The sequence below is a fragment of the Cavia porcellus genome, unplaced genomic scaffold, assembly GCF_034190915.1.
Source record: "Cavia porcellus strain 051 isolate PalLab524CR breed Dunkin Hartley unplaced genomic scaffold, mCavPor4.1 scaffold_2, whole genome shotgun sequence".
In the NCBI taxonomy this organism is placed as follows: domain Eukaryota; kingdom Metazoa; phylum Chordata; class Mammalia; order Rodentia; family Caviidae; genus Cavia; species Cavia porcellus.
Window position 1 is genome coordinate 84,356,286 of NW_026947485.1, and position 16,176 is coordinate 84,372,461.

The 16,176-nt window shown below is 48.8% G+C and overlaps 1 protein-coding gene across 5 annotated transcripts in view; it reads left to right on the plus strand.

Moving 5' to 3' along the window:
• Nucleotides 1–16,176, plus strand: part of Rbm20 (RNA binding motif protein 20) — a 185,722-nt gene that overhangs the window by 156,471 nt on the left and 13,075 nt on the right. For all 5 annotated transcript variants that reach the window (XM_063244691.1, XM_063244690.1, XM_063244693.1 and 2 more), the window contains 5 exons: nucleotides 5,394–5,473; nucleotides 7,093–7,759; nucleotides 12,718–12,822; nucleotides 13,888–14,554; nucleotides 16,011–16,145. In XM_063244691.1, coding sequence (XP_063100761.1) covers nucleotides 5,394–5,473; nucleotides 7,093–7,759; nucleotides 12,718–12,822; nucleotides 13,888–14,554; nucleotides 16,011–16,145 — 1,654 coding nt within the window. The remainder of the gene's footprint in view (nucleotides 1–5,393; nucleotides 5,474–7,092; nucleotides 7,760–12,717; nucleotides 12,823–13,887; nucleotides 14,555–16,010; nucleotides 16,146–16,176) is intronic.

The following is a 16,176-nucleotide window of genomic DNA, read 5'->3' on the forward strand; positions in this document are numbered from 1 at the left end:
TCCATTCCCCATATGACAAAAAGAGAAACAGGTGACTTGGAGCCAGGAAGCTGCAGCGACAGCATTCCAATAGAACATACAAGTTACATAGAGTTCTTGTGAAAATGCATTTCCATTTAGCAGGTCTGTAACAGGGCTGGGATTCTGCACTCTAACAAGTTCATGTCCTGGTCCTTGCGCACACCTAAAGTAGCAAGGTTTGGACCCAAGGTTTTCTGATCTTTAGTAGTTTTCTGTTCCCAATGTCACACTGTCTCACAAAGTCATTGTGAAGGTCACATGGGATAACCTATGGGAAAGTACTTTAAAACATATTTGAACTACACAGTAACACATGCTTTTGGGCCCCTCTTTTGACATAAATCAGCTAGAACATTCTCTGCAAGTAACAGAAACCTGTCTCAGTTAAGCCTGGTGACTCGGTAAAATAAGGAATTCATTGGCTCAAGTAAATGAAAAGTCCAGGAGTACTTCCGGCAGCAGACATGACCGGATCCAGCGTCCAGATGAGGTCATTAGGACTTGGTTCCTTTCCAGTCTGACTTCTGCCGTCTGAACTTTGTTTTATGTGTGCTTCCGGGGGTGGCCCTTAGCCGCCCCCAGCTCTCTCCTCTAGATGGCATGGTAGCTTCAGTGCCTTCTGCAGCTCTGGCTTCTCATGCTCCTATTCCTTCTCACAAGAAAGAGCTGGAGATTTTTTCCTAGTGGCTCCAGCAAAAAGAGAGTCATTCTGATTGGACTAGCTTAGCACATGTGCCCATCTTTGAACCAATTTCTGTAGTGACACCAGGGAAGATTGCGCTGTGATTGGCTGAACCTGTGTCACTTGCTCCATCCTCAGAACCAGGGGTGCAGACCCACCCAGACCTCCAGAGTGACAAGGGGGAGGAGGCTCCTGGGAGGTGGGTAGCGAAACACCGCATCTATTTGTGTCTCTAGGCCAAATGGGCCATCATATCATGTTCCACCAGAGTAGACAGGGTGGGAGGAAATTCTGACTGATCTTTCTTTTCTAACTTTCTCCTTTTGCTTACCAAGCAAAATACAGAGAGAGAAAGGATAGACTTTGAGTTATGTATTCATCTTCTCTTAATTGCTATTTCCTCACACCTGCATCTTACCTCCTCATGTGCAGGGCTCTAATCTCAGAGCCTTTATGGCAGAACTTTGCCTGTGTCACATTATAGGTGTCCAAATAATAAAGAAGAGAGCTTCTGAAGGAAAATTAAAAATGAGTGTTTACTTTCCTGACAAGGAAGATAGATGCACGATTGGAGTCTTTGCTGTTCTATAAAGTTCTTGGATAAATTAGGATCATAATATCCTTGATGACCTTGATGTGGAACTTAAACCACTGTCTCCTACTTACTGCATTAAAGAATTGTCAGAGGGACTTTCAGGTCCTTCTTCCCAGAGACTCATTTATTGGATTGAGTTTCCTGGCAGTGCTGGGGGCCAAGGCCTGGCTTCAGGGCTGCTGAACCTCTCGGTCTCCTGGGCACAGAGAACACCTCTGGCCCTGGAAGTCAATCTTGTGGGTCACCCATGATACTCCGTATTGGAAGATTAGGGAAACTGATGACGTGGAGTCTTTGCTGTGTACAACACAGTACTAACCGCTGTGACAGGTATGAGAAACGGTCCTGACTTGAGGAGAGCTTACTATTGGGGGATGGGGGACGACAAACTATTCTTGTGTAAAATCATACATGACTTAAACATGAGTGTCTAAGTGGCTATTAGAAGTTCAGTGCCAAAACACAACACAGCTTAGAAGTAAAGAGGGAAGAGGTTGCAAGAAGGAACTCAGGGGATGGAGAGGATTAGCCACACAGAAACGGGGCTTTTGGGCAGGAGTCAGGTGAGAGGAGATGCAGAGGCTGGAAAGCCAGTAACCTCAGAAACAATCAGGAGCCCCTCAATTGGACCGGCTCTGCAGAGCTCCAGGCTCATCTGGAAGCTTCAGCCTCTTCCCCAGACTGGAGATGTACACAGCAGCCATGAAGCTGCAGAGGGGCATGGTACCCTGCACCCCACCGCCACTGCTTGCACGAGTGCAGCTCGCCACTCTCTGAGGTGCTTGGTCAAGGCCAGATGGGCCTCATTATCCACCTAGGTAAAGAAAGTGAGTCCCTGTAGGCAACCAGCCATGAGCCTACGCGACCTTGCCAGTCAGGGGCCAGAGCCAGGCTGCTGTTTGTGGGTTGAGATTCTGAGTCGTGGGTGGGGGCTCCTTCTCAGTAAACAGCACTGTCCTGGGACAGCCAGGAGCTTAATGTCTTACTGGGCCTTAGCAGCAGGCAGATGTGTTGACTGTGAGCAGAGTGGGTGGCCCTGTGGGGCTGCTGAGCTGCATCAATGTCACACAATGTGTGCAGAGATAGGACATCTGACATTTGCTTCAGAATAACCTAAGGAGTGGGGAAAGAGAATGAAGGTAAAAATACAAGACTGGCAGAGTGATGGAACATGGATGAAGGATTTATGGGATTCGATATGCTATTCACTCTACTTGTGTTTGTCTCATATTTTTTGCAATAAACACTACCCCCAATTTTATTATAGATCTACTCTAGTCTCTCCAATTTCATTTTTCTCGGGCAATAACAACATTATTTCACCTGCTCCCTTTGCACTTTTAACCAGGCTGTAGCCCACCCAAAAGAAAGGTTGAAAGGATTTTCTTAGGGCTTTGAGAAGTCAACTCTGTTATTTGAAAAATTGTTGGCTATTTCTGTCCCCTCTGGATGGTAGATGCAGGGTGGCTGTTAGGAGATTGCCAAACAGTTTGCAGTTATCACTTAATATAGTGAAGTGACCTTGGGCTCTCGAAAGGGTCACCATGCTACCATGCTATGGTCACCAGCCTCGGTGGACAATGCTTACAGACTCTCCCCACAGGTTAACGCTCTGTAGCCACATCCCTTCATTTCTCCTGCCATTCCCTGGAATGGGTATTGTGGGGCACAGACTCAGACCAAGGCTCTGCTGGTCCTGTCTGTGTGAAGATCAGTGACCTGGACCCTCTGCACTCTGAGCAGAAGTAATTCCTGTGAACACTGCCATGAAAGTGGCCCCAGGAGATTTAGTGACTGGGGAAACAAGAGGAAAGATGTCTCAGACAAAATGAGGTTCTTATAGCCCCCAAATCACCTGGCATGCATCTCTTTGACCCTGAGGACCTGCATGGTGCCTGGGGATGCTATGTGTGGTGACCAAGGGAACAGGCACTCCTAGATGCCTCTGGTCCTCACCTGGACCCCCATGGGGACTTGAAAACACTCATCTGCTCCATCTGCTCCATCTGCTCCCAGGCAAAGCCACCCTTCTCACACTGCAGGACTTCCTGGGTCTAGGCTAGAAGGAACAATCAGGGGCATGTGCAGTTCTCAGAGAGCAAAGGAAAACTGTGCATTGGGGCTCATTTTATAGGAGAAAGTTCCCTATCTGACCCCCGGGAGGAATTCTTATTTTCATATTCTGAAACTGTTATGTACTCTTGACCTACATGGGAGGCGTGTGCTTTAGGCTTTACCTGTGCCCTCCATTCCAGCTTGACAGTGTGAGCTTTAGATTTGAGCCCCAGGATGTGGCCTCCTGAGTGATAACGCGTCTGCTCACATGGACTTGGTCTTTGTCAGGGCTTTGTAAGGTTTTGCTGAAGACCAGCTGCCCCAGCAGGCCCCGCCCTTGCTTATCCACTGCTGACTTCCACTGCGTGGCCACCAGTGGGTAGGTAGGAAGAAGACTTACTAGTGGGGGCCATGTAAAATGCAGGCTTCTCCAGATGCACCACCGTCTTCTACCTCATGAAGGTGATCAGTGACCCTGGCGAAGGCTCGGTAGACTGAGCAGGGTGAGAGGGTTACAGGAGGCATCCTGGGCACCAGATTCCTTCTCAGCAGCTTTGGCCTCTTCTTTGCTCAGCCATGGACTATGTTGTGATCCAGTTAAAGTAGATGAGGCACTGGCTGACAGTGCACATTCTGGGTGGCCTGGTGACTTGTGTGGCACCTCTATGAGATAAAGGGTTAAGCTCATAATTAAGGCACCACTGGCCAAAAGTGTAATGTAGCTTTTTAAGTGAATATCCTGACCAATCCTAAGTTCCTAGGCCTTTTTGAATAGAGCAGTGATCCGCTTCTTGTGCTTCTACTTCTTTCTACTGATAGAGTCAATCAAGATCACTGTCTTCTCTGATTTTCTTTCTTTTTGCATCTTGAGCTGACAGGAGCTCTCTCCCTGGCTGGAGCATTTCCCATCTTTTCCCTGTGCCCAACCTTGACCTTTCACCCCATGCCAAAGGCCACACCCCTTCATTCTTATCTTTGGTTCCTCCACACCCAACCCTCAGTATCAACCACACAGGTGAGCAGCTCTGATGCTCAGAAAGCCATAGGCCTTTTGGCTAAGATCAAGTGTGGAAAGCCCGTGGAATTCTAGTCCCAGCCACTTCACATCGCTGGACCTGGTGTCCTCCTCTATAGATTGAGACATTTCATGATGCCTAGCCCTGGAATAATTCTTAAGGTATCATGTTCTATGTGAGAAAAAAATAAAGGGTAAGGAAAGTGGTTGATTAAATTTCTTCTGTGGTCACACACTTCTTTTTTTAAGCATTCAAAAAAATCATTTGTGCCTTCAAGCTTAGAAAGGACCTTAGGGGGCTGGGCTTGGTCCTGTCCTGGTACATAATGACCTACAGAGAGGGCAGAACCCTTGGCGATCTCTGCTGTGAAACGTGACACAGAATCACTCTGAGTGTCGGATGACCCCTGGGGATGAACACGCTGCAGCGAGGTGTTAAAAGGGTCACGAGGCGTGGCAAGGAAGTAGGAGGGACAGGGTCTGTTCTTTAACAACCTCTATGACCTTGAACTCCACACAACACCCAGAGTCACTAACTGTAGAGAGCACAGAGTGGATGGCGAGCCGGAGTTTTGCAGAACAGAGGCTGCCTGTGCTGGTCTTGAGTGAGTTTATACACAACACATACAAGAGACCTATATTCAGTGACCTTCACGTAGCTCTCCAGGTTTATATGCCATTGCTGTTCTTCCTTTCCTCCTCCCTTCCCTGTTTTCACATTTCACACAGGTAAGAGGAGAAGGGAGGTGAGAATTAACCCACGCTGTTTTCCAGCAGGTGGATGGTGAACCATGGTTCTTATGTCCCCAGCTCCATGGATGTCACGTTTTCAGAGCCCTCAGCCCTGTTCTGTTCCACACTGTGCTCCCTCTCCTCAGCCCTTGGATCAGACATTATTTCTTCCTCATGCAAGGCACCTTGCACCCTTTAATGCCCTGGACAGCGAGGACCCCTAGTCCTGTCTGTTTTCCTCTGGCATTTGCAAGGCCACCTCTGAACTGATGGTGCTCTCTCTGACCTCCTAGAAACCTGGGAAAACTGTGGCTGCTATCATCCAGGACATCCATTCCCAGAGGGAGAGGGACATGTTCCGGGAAACAGACAGGTAAGGCTCCGGGTCTAGGGCAGATTCCAGATTCTTGTTTCTCATTCTTAGAGGGATTTGGGCCACACCATACCCTTGCCCTAGCCCCTGTCCCATTCATCTGCCTTCCAGGCCCTACCTGTCTGTGTTCCCAGTGAAAAGCACCAGAGTCCAGGCCCAGAGGGCAACTCAGGTTTAGCTCAGGAGAATGCTGGATGCTGGCTTCCATTCCTCCACCCCTCCTCTGTTGGAAAGGAATATGGCAAAGGACTTGCTAATACTTGGCCCTTTGAGGCCTCCTTCCCTCTGCTGGAGCAGCCTGGACACATCTATGCATGTGGCAGAGCAGCAGTGGGGACTTCTCAGGCCAGCTCTTGATTTGTCATGAGCTCAACATAGATGTGGAGATAAAGATATAAATGGTTAAATTTTTTTTTCTTGAACATTTACTCTGATCGAATGTGTGCAGTTTTCCAGCTCAATTCTTTCATGTAAAGTTTGTGATCAACCAGGCCAGGCTGGGGATACAGGATGACCCTGCAAAGACAGTCCTGGGAGAGCCTTAGGGGAAAGCAGTCCAGCCAGGCACCTGCCCGCAGCATCTGCGGTTCTTACCCACATCTGCCACAGGAGGCGCTCTGGCCTCACTGCTGAGGGCTTTTTGTCATGGTGGTCAAGGCACCCTTGTCCTGCTAGGCAGCCACAGCTGTGTCCAATGGCCAGTTGGAATGCATGGTTGTCCTTCGTTTAAGAACCAAGGGAATAATGCCCATCGTTGGTGCCTGACTTGATCTGTTTAATCACCAGCCTTTAGCACACATACGTGTTTGTATTTACATGTGCAGGCTTAGGGCGTTTGTCAGTTTTTTTTTTTTAATTGTGGTTACTTAAGTTTTTAACTGGTGTGTGTACAGCCACGCCATGCCACCTGCAGCTTGGTGGCAGTGTAAAAGGAGATTTGGAGTCTTTTCCTGGGTTTCAGTTTCCTTGAATCCTGCGCCGTAGCAGGTCAGACCCTGAGTTGTCTTCCAGCCCTCTTCCTGGTTCTTTATTTTTGGAATAACTGCCCTCATCATTGCCACTCCCAAACTATGAGCATCCCTTTTTCACATCTGGGATGTGGACAAATTTAGGTGAGAACTAAATGAGGGAGGTGGAAGCCAAGAAGCACCTTGTATTCTGATGGAGACCAAGTGGAGGCGTGGCTGGGTCTAACAGGAAGGGCTGGCTAACAGGACCTCGGTTTCACATGGCCTTGCCTACCATGAGCGGCCTTTGGGCTGGGGCCCCACGCCACCCCCAGGAGGAAAGACCAGGGCCTGTCCCCTGGGTGTAACTCACTTCCCAGAAAGGCCTGAGCCAAATGAATCCAGGCATTTCCCTAGCTGCCAGGACCAGGATGAAGAAAGGGGCAGAGAGAGAGTAGCCTGCACCAGGCTCGGGGAAAAGTCCTTCCCCACGGAGACCAGGAGGGCTGACGGCCTTCCTTCCATCTACTCCCTGTGTGGACCTAGACAGTCCTGACTGGGGGCACACAGCTGGGCACCTGCGTCCAGTGTGTCCAGGAGACTGACTGAGGATGTTGGGGCTGGGTGCGGGGTGTGAAGACTCTAAAGCCTCTTCTCTTTGCTCCCTCACAGATACGGCCCGGAGCGGCCGCGTTCTCGCAGTCCTGTGAGCCGGTCTCTGTCCCCGAGGTCACACACTCCAAGTTTCACCTCTTGCAGCTCTTCCCACAGTCCTCCAGGCCCCTCCCGGGCTGACTGGGGCAACGGCCGGGACTCGTGGGAGCACTCTCCCTACGCCTGGAGGGAGGAGGAGCGAGACCCCCTGCCCTGGAGGGAGAACGGGGAGGACAAGCGGGACAGGACAGACGCTTGGGCGCACGATCGCAAACACTACCCCCGGCCGCTGGACAAGGCCGAGCCTGACGAGCGCCCAGAAGCGGGCAGGGGCCACCGGGAGAAGTACCTGAGGGCCGGCTCCCCCAGCCCACTCCACTCCGTGTCCAGCTACAAATGCCGGGAGGACGGCTACTCCCGGAAAGAGCTCAAAACCAAGTCTGAAAAGTACGTAAAGCAGCAGGATGGTCCCGGCCGGTCCAGGAGGAAAGAAGAGGCCAGACTGCGGGACAGCAGACACCCCCACCCCGATGACTCAGGCAAGGAAGACGGGCTGGGACCCAAGGTCACTAGAACCCCTGAGGGCACCAAGTCCAAGCAGAGTGAGAAAAATAGAACCAAGAGGCCTGATAGAGATCAAGAAGGAGCTGATGATAGAAAAGAAAGGAAAATGGCAGAGAATGAGGTAATGATGCAATTGTTGCCCAGGTAAGGTGAGGCAGGTCCCGGAGAAGACAATGCCAATAATATAATATAACCGCGATGAACATTTACTGCATGAATGAGTGTTGATGGAGTGAATGAAACATTTATTGAATGTTTACTATGTGCCAGGCACTGTGTGAGGCATGTTATCTCAATGCACATAATCTCACGGGATCCTTAGGAGGTTGGCGCTGTTATTTCTGCTGATGAAGAAACTGAGGCACAGAGAACTGTATTGTTTTCCCAGGAACACTCAGGAAGTGACAGAGCCAGAATTATATCCAGGTGATCTAGCCTCACATCCCACGGTACCTTGTTGCCTTCACTAGAAGTTAGGGAGGGATGTGGGAAGGCCCTCTGTAGTTCTGTTTGTCCAAGCTGGAGTGGCCTAAGGTGCTCACACCCACAGAGTCTTCCAGAAGAGATTAGATCTTTGGTCCACTCTGCTCTGTCTCCTGCCAAAGCAGCTGCCAATCCAGGAGCTCTGATGAGAAGTGGGAAAGGAGAAGCAGCCTCCACCCCTTAAATTATACCACGTGCCCAGGGTGTGGTGTGTTTCTGGAGATACTACCCACAGGACTTAGTTCCATTTTAATAAAAATGTGCAGCAGTCGGCTGGGGTTGTCATCCAAGGGGCCACGAGGGCTCCCATCTGTGGCACTGCCTCAGCTCACACAGCTGCATCAGCTTCTTACATTTAAGTAGGGTGGGATCTTAGAGGATTGGGGCTCCGTATAAGGAACCTTATTTTTAAAATCTTCCATGCACACCTGCTAGTTATCCTGATCTAAGAGTTGGTATTGATAAATCCTAATAAGAAACCCAGTCCTCAACTCATGAGAACTGAAGAGTCACACTTTGAGCTGCTATTTAGCCTTCATTTCCTCATACACGTGATAGAATGCCACTTGGCAGGTGGTGTGCTGGGCACAGGGGATCCAAGGGTGGCTAGCACGTAACACATGTTATGGGAGAGCTCAAGATCCAGTGGTGGAGTTGACCTGTGAAATAATTTATATACACTAGGACCCATGGCAGAATTTGCAGAGGATGAGCCGTGCTGTGGGCAGTTAACTCTACCAGGGAAAGGAGAAAGCTGCACAGAGGAGGTGGCATTTGAGCTGGGTATTGAAAGTGGGTAAAAAGTCAATTGGGATTCTTGGTAGAAATTGTTGCAGGATCAAAAATGAGAACAAAATACTATTGTCAAGAAACTGTAGATACTCAGTGTGGCTGTGTCTTTAGAGCATATTCAAGGATAATGTTTTTAAAAATTAAAATCATGACTCTGGTGTGGACATGTCATGAACACATGTCAAGGATTTTATTCAACTCAATTATCAAAGGAACTATGAGATGCAAGAGTCAGCTCCAAGGAGACGCCTCAAAGAGCAGGCAACCTTGCAAGCCATCAGGACCACTGAAATGAATTTGCTAATGATATAATCTGTTCCAGAGAAGACAGGAAGTCAGTTGCTTCTCCACCAGATGAAATTCACTTGTATCTCAATAAACAGGAATCATTTGAATCACAGTTTTCTACAACCAACAAAGTTGCACAGTAGCTCAGCTTAAGATCAGGAAGAGTGAGGAGCCCTATGGAATGGGGTACCCTGGAAATGTGTGAGACAGTGCCCAGCATTCTTCGTGGGATGCTCCGTGTTTTTTTAAAAACCCATTTCAAAGTCTGTGACAGGTTTTACTGCCTGGAATAGTAGGGGGAAGCACAGGAGATGTGGTTAGGGAAAGTAGGGGAGGGGGCTGATGAAGGACCTTGAATGAACTAGATCCTCAAGATCCAGTGACCCCCAGAGGGTGTTTTGAGGAGGTGTGGTCCTCTCTATTCACTGGGTCTCTCCTCCCAGCTTTTCACTATTGGTACCGCTAATCACCTGGTGCCCTCATTTTGTTTAATGTGTACCCTCACCCCTCACTCCAAGTGTTACCTTCACGAGGCAGAAATTTTTCTCTGCCATCATCAAGGCTGTCTCTAGTGTGGGAGAGGCATTTGGTGAAGGAAGGATGAGCCTGGACTCTGGAAGGAAAGGCCCAGCTTCTTAGAACCACAGTCACACCCTGTCCTCACTCTCGGTGATTTTGTGTGTAAAATGGATGTGACCACGAGGCAGTTGCTGCAGTTTAATGAGCTTGTGCTTATTGGAGCCCAGTGGGATCTCTGAGAAAGTACTTATGACAGACAAGCCCATAAATGTACTTCTCCAGGTTTGCGAGTAGCCAATCTACATGTGGGACCCAACCCTGACTCTTGGAAGAAATGAAGTAACTTAGTGGGAAGATCTGGGAAAGAAACACCCTTTCCTCTTAACTGGAGGGAGGGATCAGTGTTACAGATGCAGGTACCCAGAGATGGCAAATGAGAACCATGTAGGGTGAGTGGGGCCAGGTAGGAGTGATCGGGCTGTGGCAGGCTGAGAAGGTTGTGCCTCTCTGTTTAGGGAATCCTGACAGCTGTGACACAGGAATGTGTGCCTCCTAGTGTGCGAGCTCCCTTTGCTTCAAGGAAGACCTACACCTGGACTGGATGTCTGTGTAACGTTTAGAAAATATGCATGCTTTAGAAAATATACTGACCAGATATATCTGTGGGTCACATGCAGCCCAGGGTCTGCAGGATGCAAATCTCAGTGTAAACAATCCAGAATAGGAAGGAATAGAAAAGCCACTCGTGCCCAATTCAGAGCCCAGGCATAGACCCCAGCATGCTGGGAGATAGGTTACTCACCCCATGCCCTTCCATATTCCATTCTTTTCTTGACCACTGTCCACAGAGCACTTAGCTTGAGTTGTTTTATGAGTGACACTGAAATGGTCACTGACTTCCTGGAGCTCGTGCTAACGAAGTCATCCCTCCATGACAGAGAGATGTGTGCGAAATGCTAAGAAGGGAAGGGGGGGCCTGTAATGAATCAGAGGCTTCCCTGGGTTAGCATGGGCCTGTTGAGATTGGAAGGGATGGAAAGAAAGTATTTCTTAGCTGAAAAGGAAGATCAGATGGTGGAAATAGCACGGGCAAGGCTCCATCGGTGACCAGAGGCCAGTGTTGCTGGAGCAGAGAGGCAGGCTAGCATTATCAGTCTCAGGAGGTTAGGCTGATACCGGCAAGAAAGCAAGTGGGGATATGATAGTTCTGCATTTGGGGAGATGCAGGAAGCATACAGAACAGAAGGAAGAAAAGATCAGTTAGGAGGTGGCTCAGCAGTAAGTTGTCAAGGGCCTATGGTGGCAGAGCTCCGCTCACAACTGTTGGGACCTGGCATCTTGGTTTGTGAGCTGGTGTGGGCCGCTGAGTGCCTTCTTCTTGGTCCCTCAGACTGCAGCTCTCACCTGGAAGTGACTCCAGAGCAGTGGAGCTCAGAAGGACACAGACTTGCCTTTGCCTATAGGGGTCTGCCTGCCGGGGTCTTTGGGCAACACCCCCAAAGCTGTCCCAGTCTTTCCCCCACTTAAATTAGAGGGGCATTCTTGACTGTGTTCACCGAGGAGCATGTCTGCAGAAACTGTGAAGAATAAAGATATTTTTGGTCTTATCTTGTTTCATTTGTTTTTGAAACAAGGTCCCCCTCTGTAGTTCAGGCTGGCCTTGAACTCATTACATGTTCCAGATTAACCTCAAATTCTTGCCGATTCTCCAACCTCCACCTCCCCAGTGCTGAGATTACAGCATGCACCACCGTGCACAGCATGATTATTTATTTTGACAAGAGAGGGCCATGAATAACTTACGAAGGGTGATAAAAATAAAGTGGTCATCAATGGCTTCTGATAGCTAAAGAGGTACATGTAGCTGATTTATAAGTAGCTCCAGAGACTCAAGCAAAGTTTTCTGTGGAATCTGCTGCTCCAAACACGGGGGAATTGGTACTCTCTGTCCTGTGTAGTAATAACAAGTTGAACCCGTCAGCCCTGGGCTCCTGCCCAGCTGGCCTGTTGTCAGCTCAGGGAGGTGTATCTCTCCTCCTATGTAATTAAAATAGAGCCCTTTCCTTTGAACCAGCCTCAGTCAAAAAAAAGCCAAGAAAATTTATCTCATCCCTGGAGAAACCCAGGAATGGTCATTTGACTTTGTGACGAAAGTTAAAGTCATAGGAGAGTAGCTCCCAGAAACTTGGAAAGCAGAGCTTTGCAAGCTGTTTCTACAGGAGATCAAATAGAAAATATTTTAGTCTACGCAGGGTTTCATGTGGGTACTTACATAGCTGCTTAAAATTTCACTGTCAGAACTATAAAATCCATTCTTAGCTCGAAGAGTAAAAGCAGGCAGGCAGAGTCAGCCTGTAGGACATAGATTTAAAGGCTGGTGAGAAGCCTTAATTCTCAAGCTGCTTTCATGTGTTCAGTTCCTCATCCAGGCATAACCACGTGGTCTTACCTGGGGAGGCAAGGAGGAAAGCCAAGGGAAGGGAGTGCTTGTTTGCTCTGTGGTTTTGGGAGAGACAGAGGGCGAAAGAGAGGTGAGAAGGCACAGAGAGGGTGCCAGCTCCTTGCCTACCATAAGGGGCTGGAATGTGTTGTTTTATGGGCAGATGGGTCTGCTGGGCAGATGTCACAGTGACGGCCAGCTCCAGGGCCAACTGTAGTACATTCACTCTTGGCTTCTTCTACCCTTGCTGCAGCAGCAAACACCACTTTTCCAGAGATCTCTGACCCCCAGTGACATCCTGCCAGCCTTCACAACATTTCTCTGCTGCTCTGTCTGTGCAACTGGGAACAAGTTGCTCAACCTCTCTGAGCCTCAGTTTTCTCCTTCTGTAAAGTGAGGGTGATCCAGCTGCTGCCTCTGAGGGGCTCTGTGGGGGAAGAGGAAATGATGTGCATGGAACAGTCTGTGTCCAATGTCACCCTTTTTCTCTTGGCACTCTCTCATTTCCCTCCCTCTACTCACTGTTGATTTTGTGTCTCTGTTCTTCCTTTGGGAAGGCTGCAAAAGAGGAACAGGAGGGCATGGAAGAAAGCCCCCAGTCAGTGTGCAGACAGGAGAAAGAGACAGAGTCCTCTGAGCCAAAAAGCACAAGGACGAAAAAGGTAAATTTGTCCCAGACACTGGCAAATGTAGTCACATCTGCATTTCACCCAGCAGGGACTGAGTCCTAGAAGTCCCCATCCTGCCTAGCAGTCGCCCCGGTACAAATGTGTCTCAGGCCCCACCGGCTGTTCCAGGAAAAGCCCATTTGCTTCTGGGGGAATGGCTTTGTTTGGGATCTTTGCACAGTCTTTATTGGGAGGTCTTTACCCGCGCGCCTGGGCTCTGCCTCACTCTCCAGCAAATTGGCTGCTCGCCTATGAGAAAATATGTGCCCAGAAAAGACTCAGGCCTTAAGAGCCAGGCTCCCAAAATAGGCAGGTCCCTTAGGGAGTATGGGGGACCCTGTTTTGGGTACTTAAGCTGGGGCTCTGTCCTCAGCAGCTCAGACGCTGGGATCAACAAAATATCTACTGTACTTGTAAAGATTATTTTATATAATTAAAAAGAGAAGCTCAATCCCAGTCTTCCTGGGCTGGGGCTTCTATAGCAAAAAGAAATGTGCTTGGAATGTGGCCAGCTTCATGCTTTTCTGGTCAGGAGAATCTGATACCTAAATCTGTCTGCTAGGTCTCTGGACTGCTGGGAACACAAGGAGAAGGTTTTAGGAGAGATTAAATGTGAAGACTGAAATTACGAGGCTTATGAAGGCTGTACCCTTGCATGGGGGAGAGTGCTTGGAGAAAGCTTGTAATCCTGCTTACATTTAGTGATGCCCCCACACACAGGGAAATAGCTCCAGCTAATATTTAGCATCTACAAATTATTCATTCATTCAAAAACAATTACGTACCAGAGGTTGAAATCCTTGGTATCATCTTAAATATGGTGGGCAAAGGATTAGGACTTACACTGAGTCCTGGGCCATTTTGGACATTATTCTAAGGGTGAGTCAGTGATGTGAACCTCAGTGATTCACAGCTGCTAATTACCATGATTATTCCCTGGTAGCAGGAAGAATGCTCCAGATCTTTCTAGCTTGAGGGTCATCATGGCCAAGGTGTATGCCTTTTGGTTGAAGGGGCTCAGCCACCCTTTGATGTCTGTTGTGGAATTTTTTTTTACAGGAACAAGATTGGGAAAGTGGAAGTGAAGCAGAAGGGGAGAGCTGGTATCCCACCAACATGGAGGAGCTGGTTACAGTGGATGAGGTGGGGGAAGAAGAAGACTTTATTATGGAACCGGACATCCCAGAGTTGGAAGAAATTATGGCGGTTGACCAGAAAGACAAAATCTGCCCTGAAATGTGTCCCTGTGTGACAACCACCTTAGACCTGCAAGTGTCCAAGGATTTGAATTTCATTAATGAGGGAGTTAAGATCATAGGGAATGGAGCCACAGAAATTAGCCTCAAATTGCCCAGACAACTGCCTTCTGATTCTGTGAGTGATCCCGGTGACACAAACGTGGAAGCGCCTGGCCTAAATCTGGATGCTGAGCGGAAGCCAGCTGAATGTGAGACAGGCCTCTCACTGGAGGATTCAGACTGCCATGAGAAGGAGGCAAAGAGAACGGAGAGCTCAGATGTGTGTCTGGCCCCTGCAGCCCAGGAAATGTCTTCCCCCCAGCCAGCAGAGGAGAGGGCCCAGCAGCCCAGCCCCTTTCCGGATGACTGCAAGGCCAGGGGGCCCCCCGAAGATGGGGCTTGTGAAGGCACTCTCCAGGAAGAGAAAGCCAGCACCCCCACTGAACCTGACCTCCAAAGCCAGGCTTGCCAAGGAGTGTTGACCGAGGGTAACTACCTCCCTTTTTCTCATGGGTGGTTGGGTGGACCAGACCACTGCTGCCCTCAGGAAGGATGGGGAGGTGCAGGTTGGAACAGAGCTAAGCAAACTTTCAACTCGTGTTAGAGCAAATGCAGAAAGTCTTGTGCAGATGGAAGCAAGCCTTTAAGAGCCTGGTTAGACTTTTAGAGCCTTCAGGCAAATATTGTAAAGGAAACCAATTGGGAAGCCATATGTTCTGAGAACTCAAGTGTTGATGGGGTCCTCGATGGGCTTGGACAACTGAAAGGAGGTCCCATGGGATCAATCAACTGGTCTTGCATGCAAATTGGAGGCAATCCTGGCTGTAATTTTTGCACTAGGAGGAGAGAAAGGAGTGGAAGGGGAAGGAAGAGGGTCTTATTAGGGAATTTAGTTTGTGTCTCCTACTCAGACTCAGTTTTCTCTAGGGTCTGAAAGTGATACAAGACGTGTCCCAGGAGCTGCTCTGCCTCTACCAGAGGTGATGTAGTAGCTATGCTCGGCACTGTGACATCATGAAATAGAGAGTTTAAAATAGACTAAGCTGTGGACTCTCTGCCAAGTGGAAACTGAGATGGATCAAGGGCTCGAGTCAGGGGGAGAAGATAGTAGCCCTTAAGCATCTCATAGTGAAAATAACTAGAGATTCATTTTACTGAAAGCTTGTGACACTACCAGTACTGAAGCAACAGTCAGAAAATAGAGAGGGAACGCTGAAAAATACCCATTTCTCCTGAGCGCCTTGTCAGTGGCACAAGTTGGCAGATGATCTGGTGCTTGGGCTTGCCTCTGTGTCAAGCTGACCTGAGCTGTTTTTCACTTGCCCAGATTTGTATCTCCATGGAAACTGTGCTGTGGACTGCCTGCTTGTTGCTAGAGAAACACCGAGACCCACATGGGCTAGGGAAGCCAGAATAAAGGCAGACTGACGTTTTCACTTCGCTCTGATTGAACCCTTTTATTTTGCAATCTGGGTCTCAACATGTGCCAGTGTTAGTAGTTTATTAGCTTAGCACAGTGTTTGGAGTTTGTATTTAATGACACTGCTTCATGAGCCTGGGGTGAGAATCGCATGGGATTTTAGGTCAGCCTCAGTGGATGTCAGCACAATTTTCGCCCTTCAACAATTCCTCTGTTTGCAGAGGTGGGGTGATACTGATTTGGGGGGAATGAAGGGGGTGGATCATCTTAACTAAAGGCATTAATAGCCCATCCCCCCAGGCCAAGTGCAAGGATTTGCCAAGTTTTATTGTGTGTGGCATTCTTCTGGCAGTGGAAAAGACTCTTAATTATAGAGCTTTGGTTCTAATTAGCAGTCATGGCCCCAGCCTCATGTGATTAAGCAGTCAAGGACAGGTCCCAATCACCATTGCAGGGAATAGAATTACAGGGACTCTTGGAGGCTGTGTTTCATTAGTTTTTTTGCCTTGGCCCATGTTTTACAGAAAGTTCCAGGTACATGGAAATGAAGTCTCTGGATGTGAGATCACCGGAATATACTGAAGTGGAGCTGAAAGAGCCCCTTTCTTTGCCTTCTTGGGAACCGGAGGATGTGTTCAGTGAACTTAGCATTCCTCTAGGTAGGTGAAACACAGTCTTTCCTGAAAATCA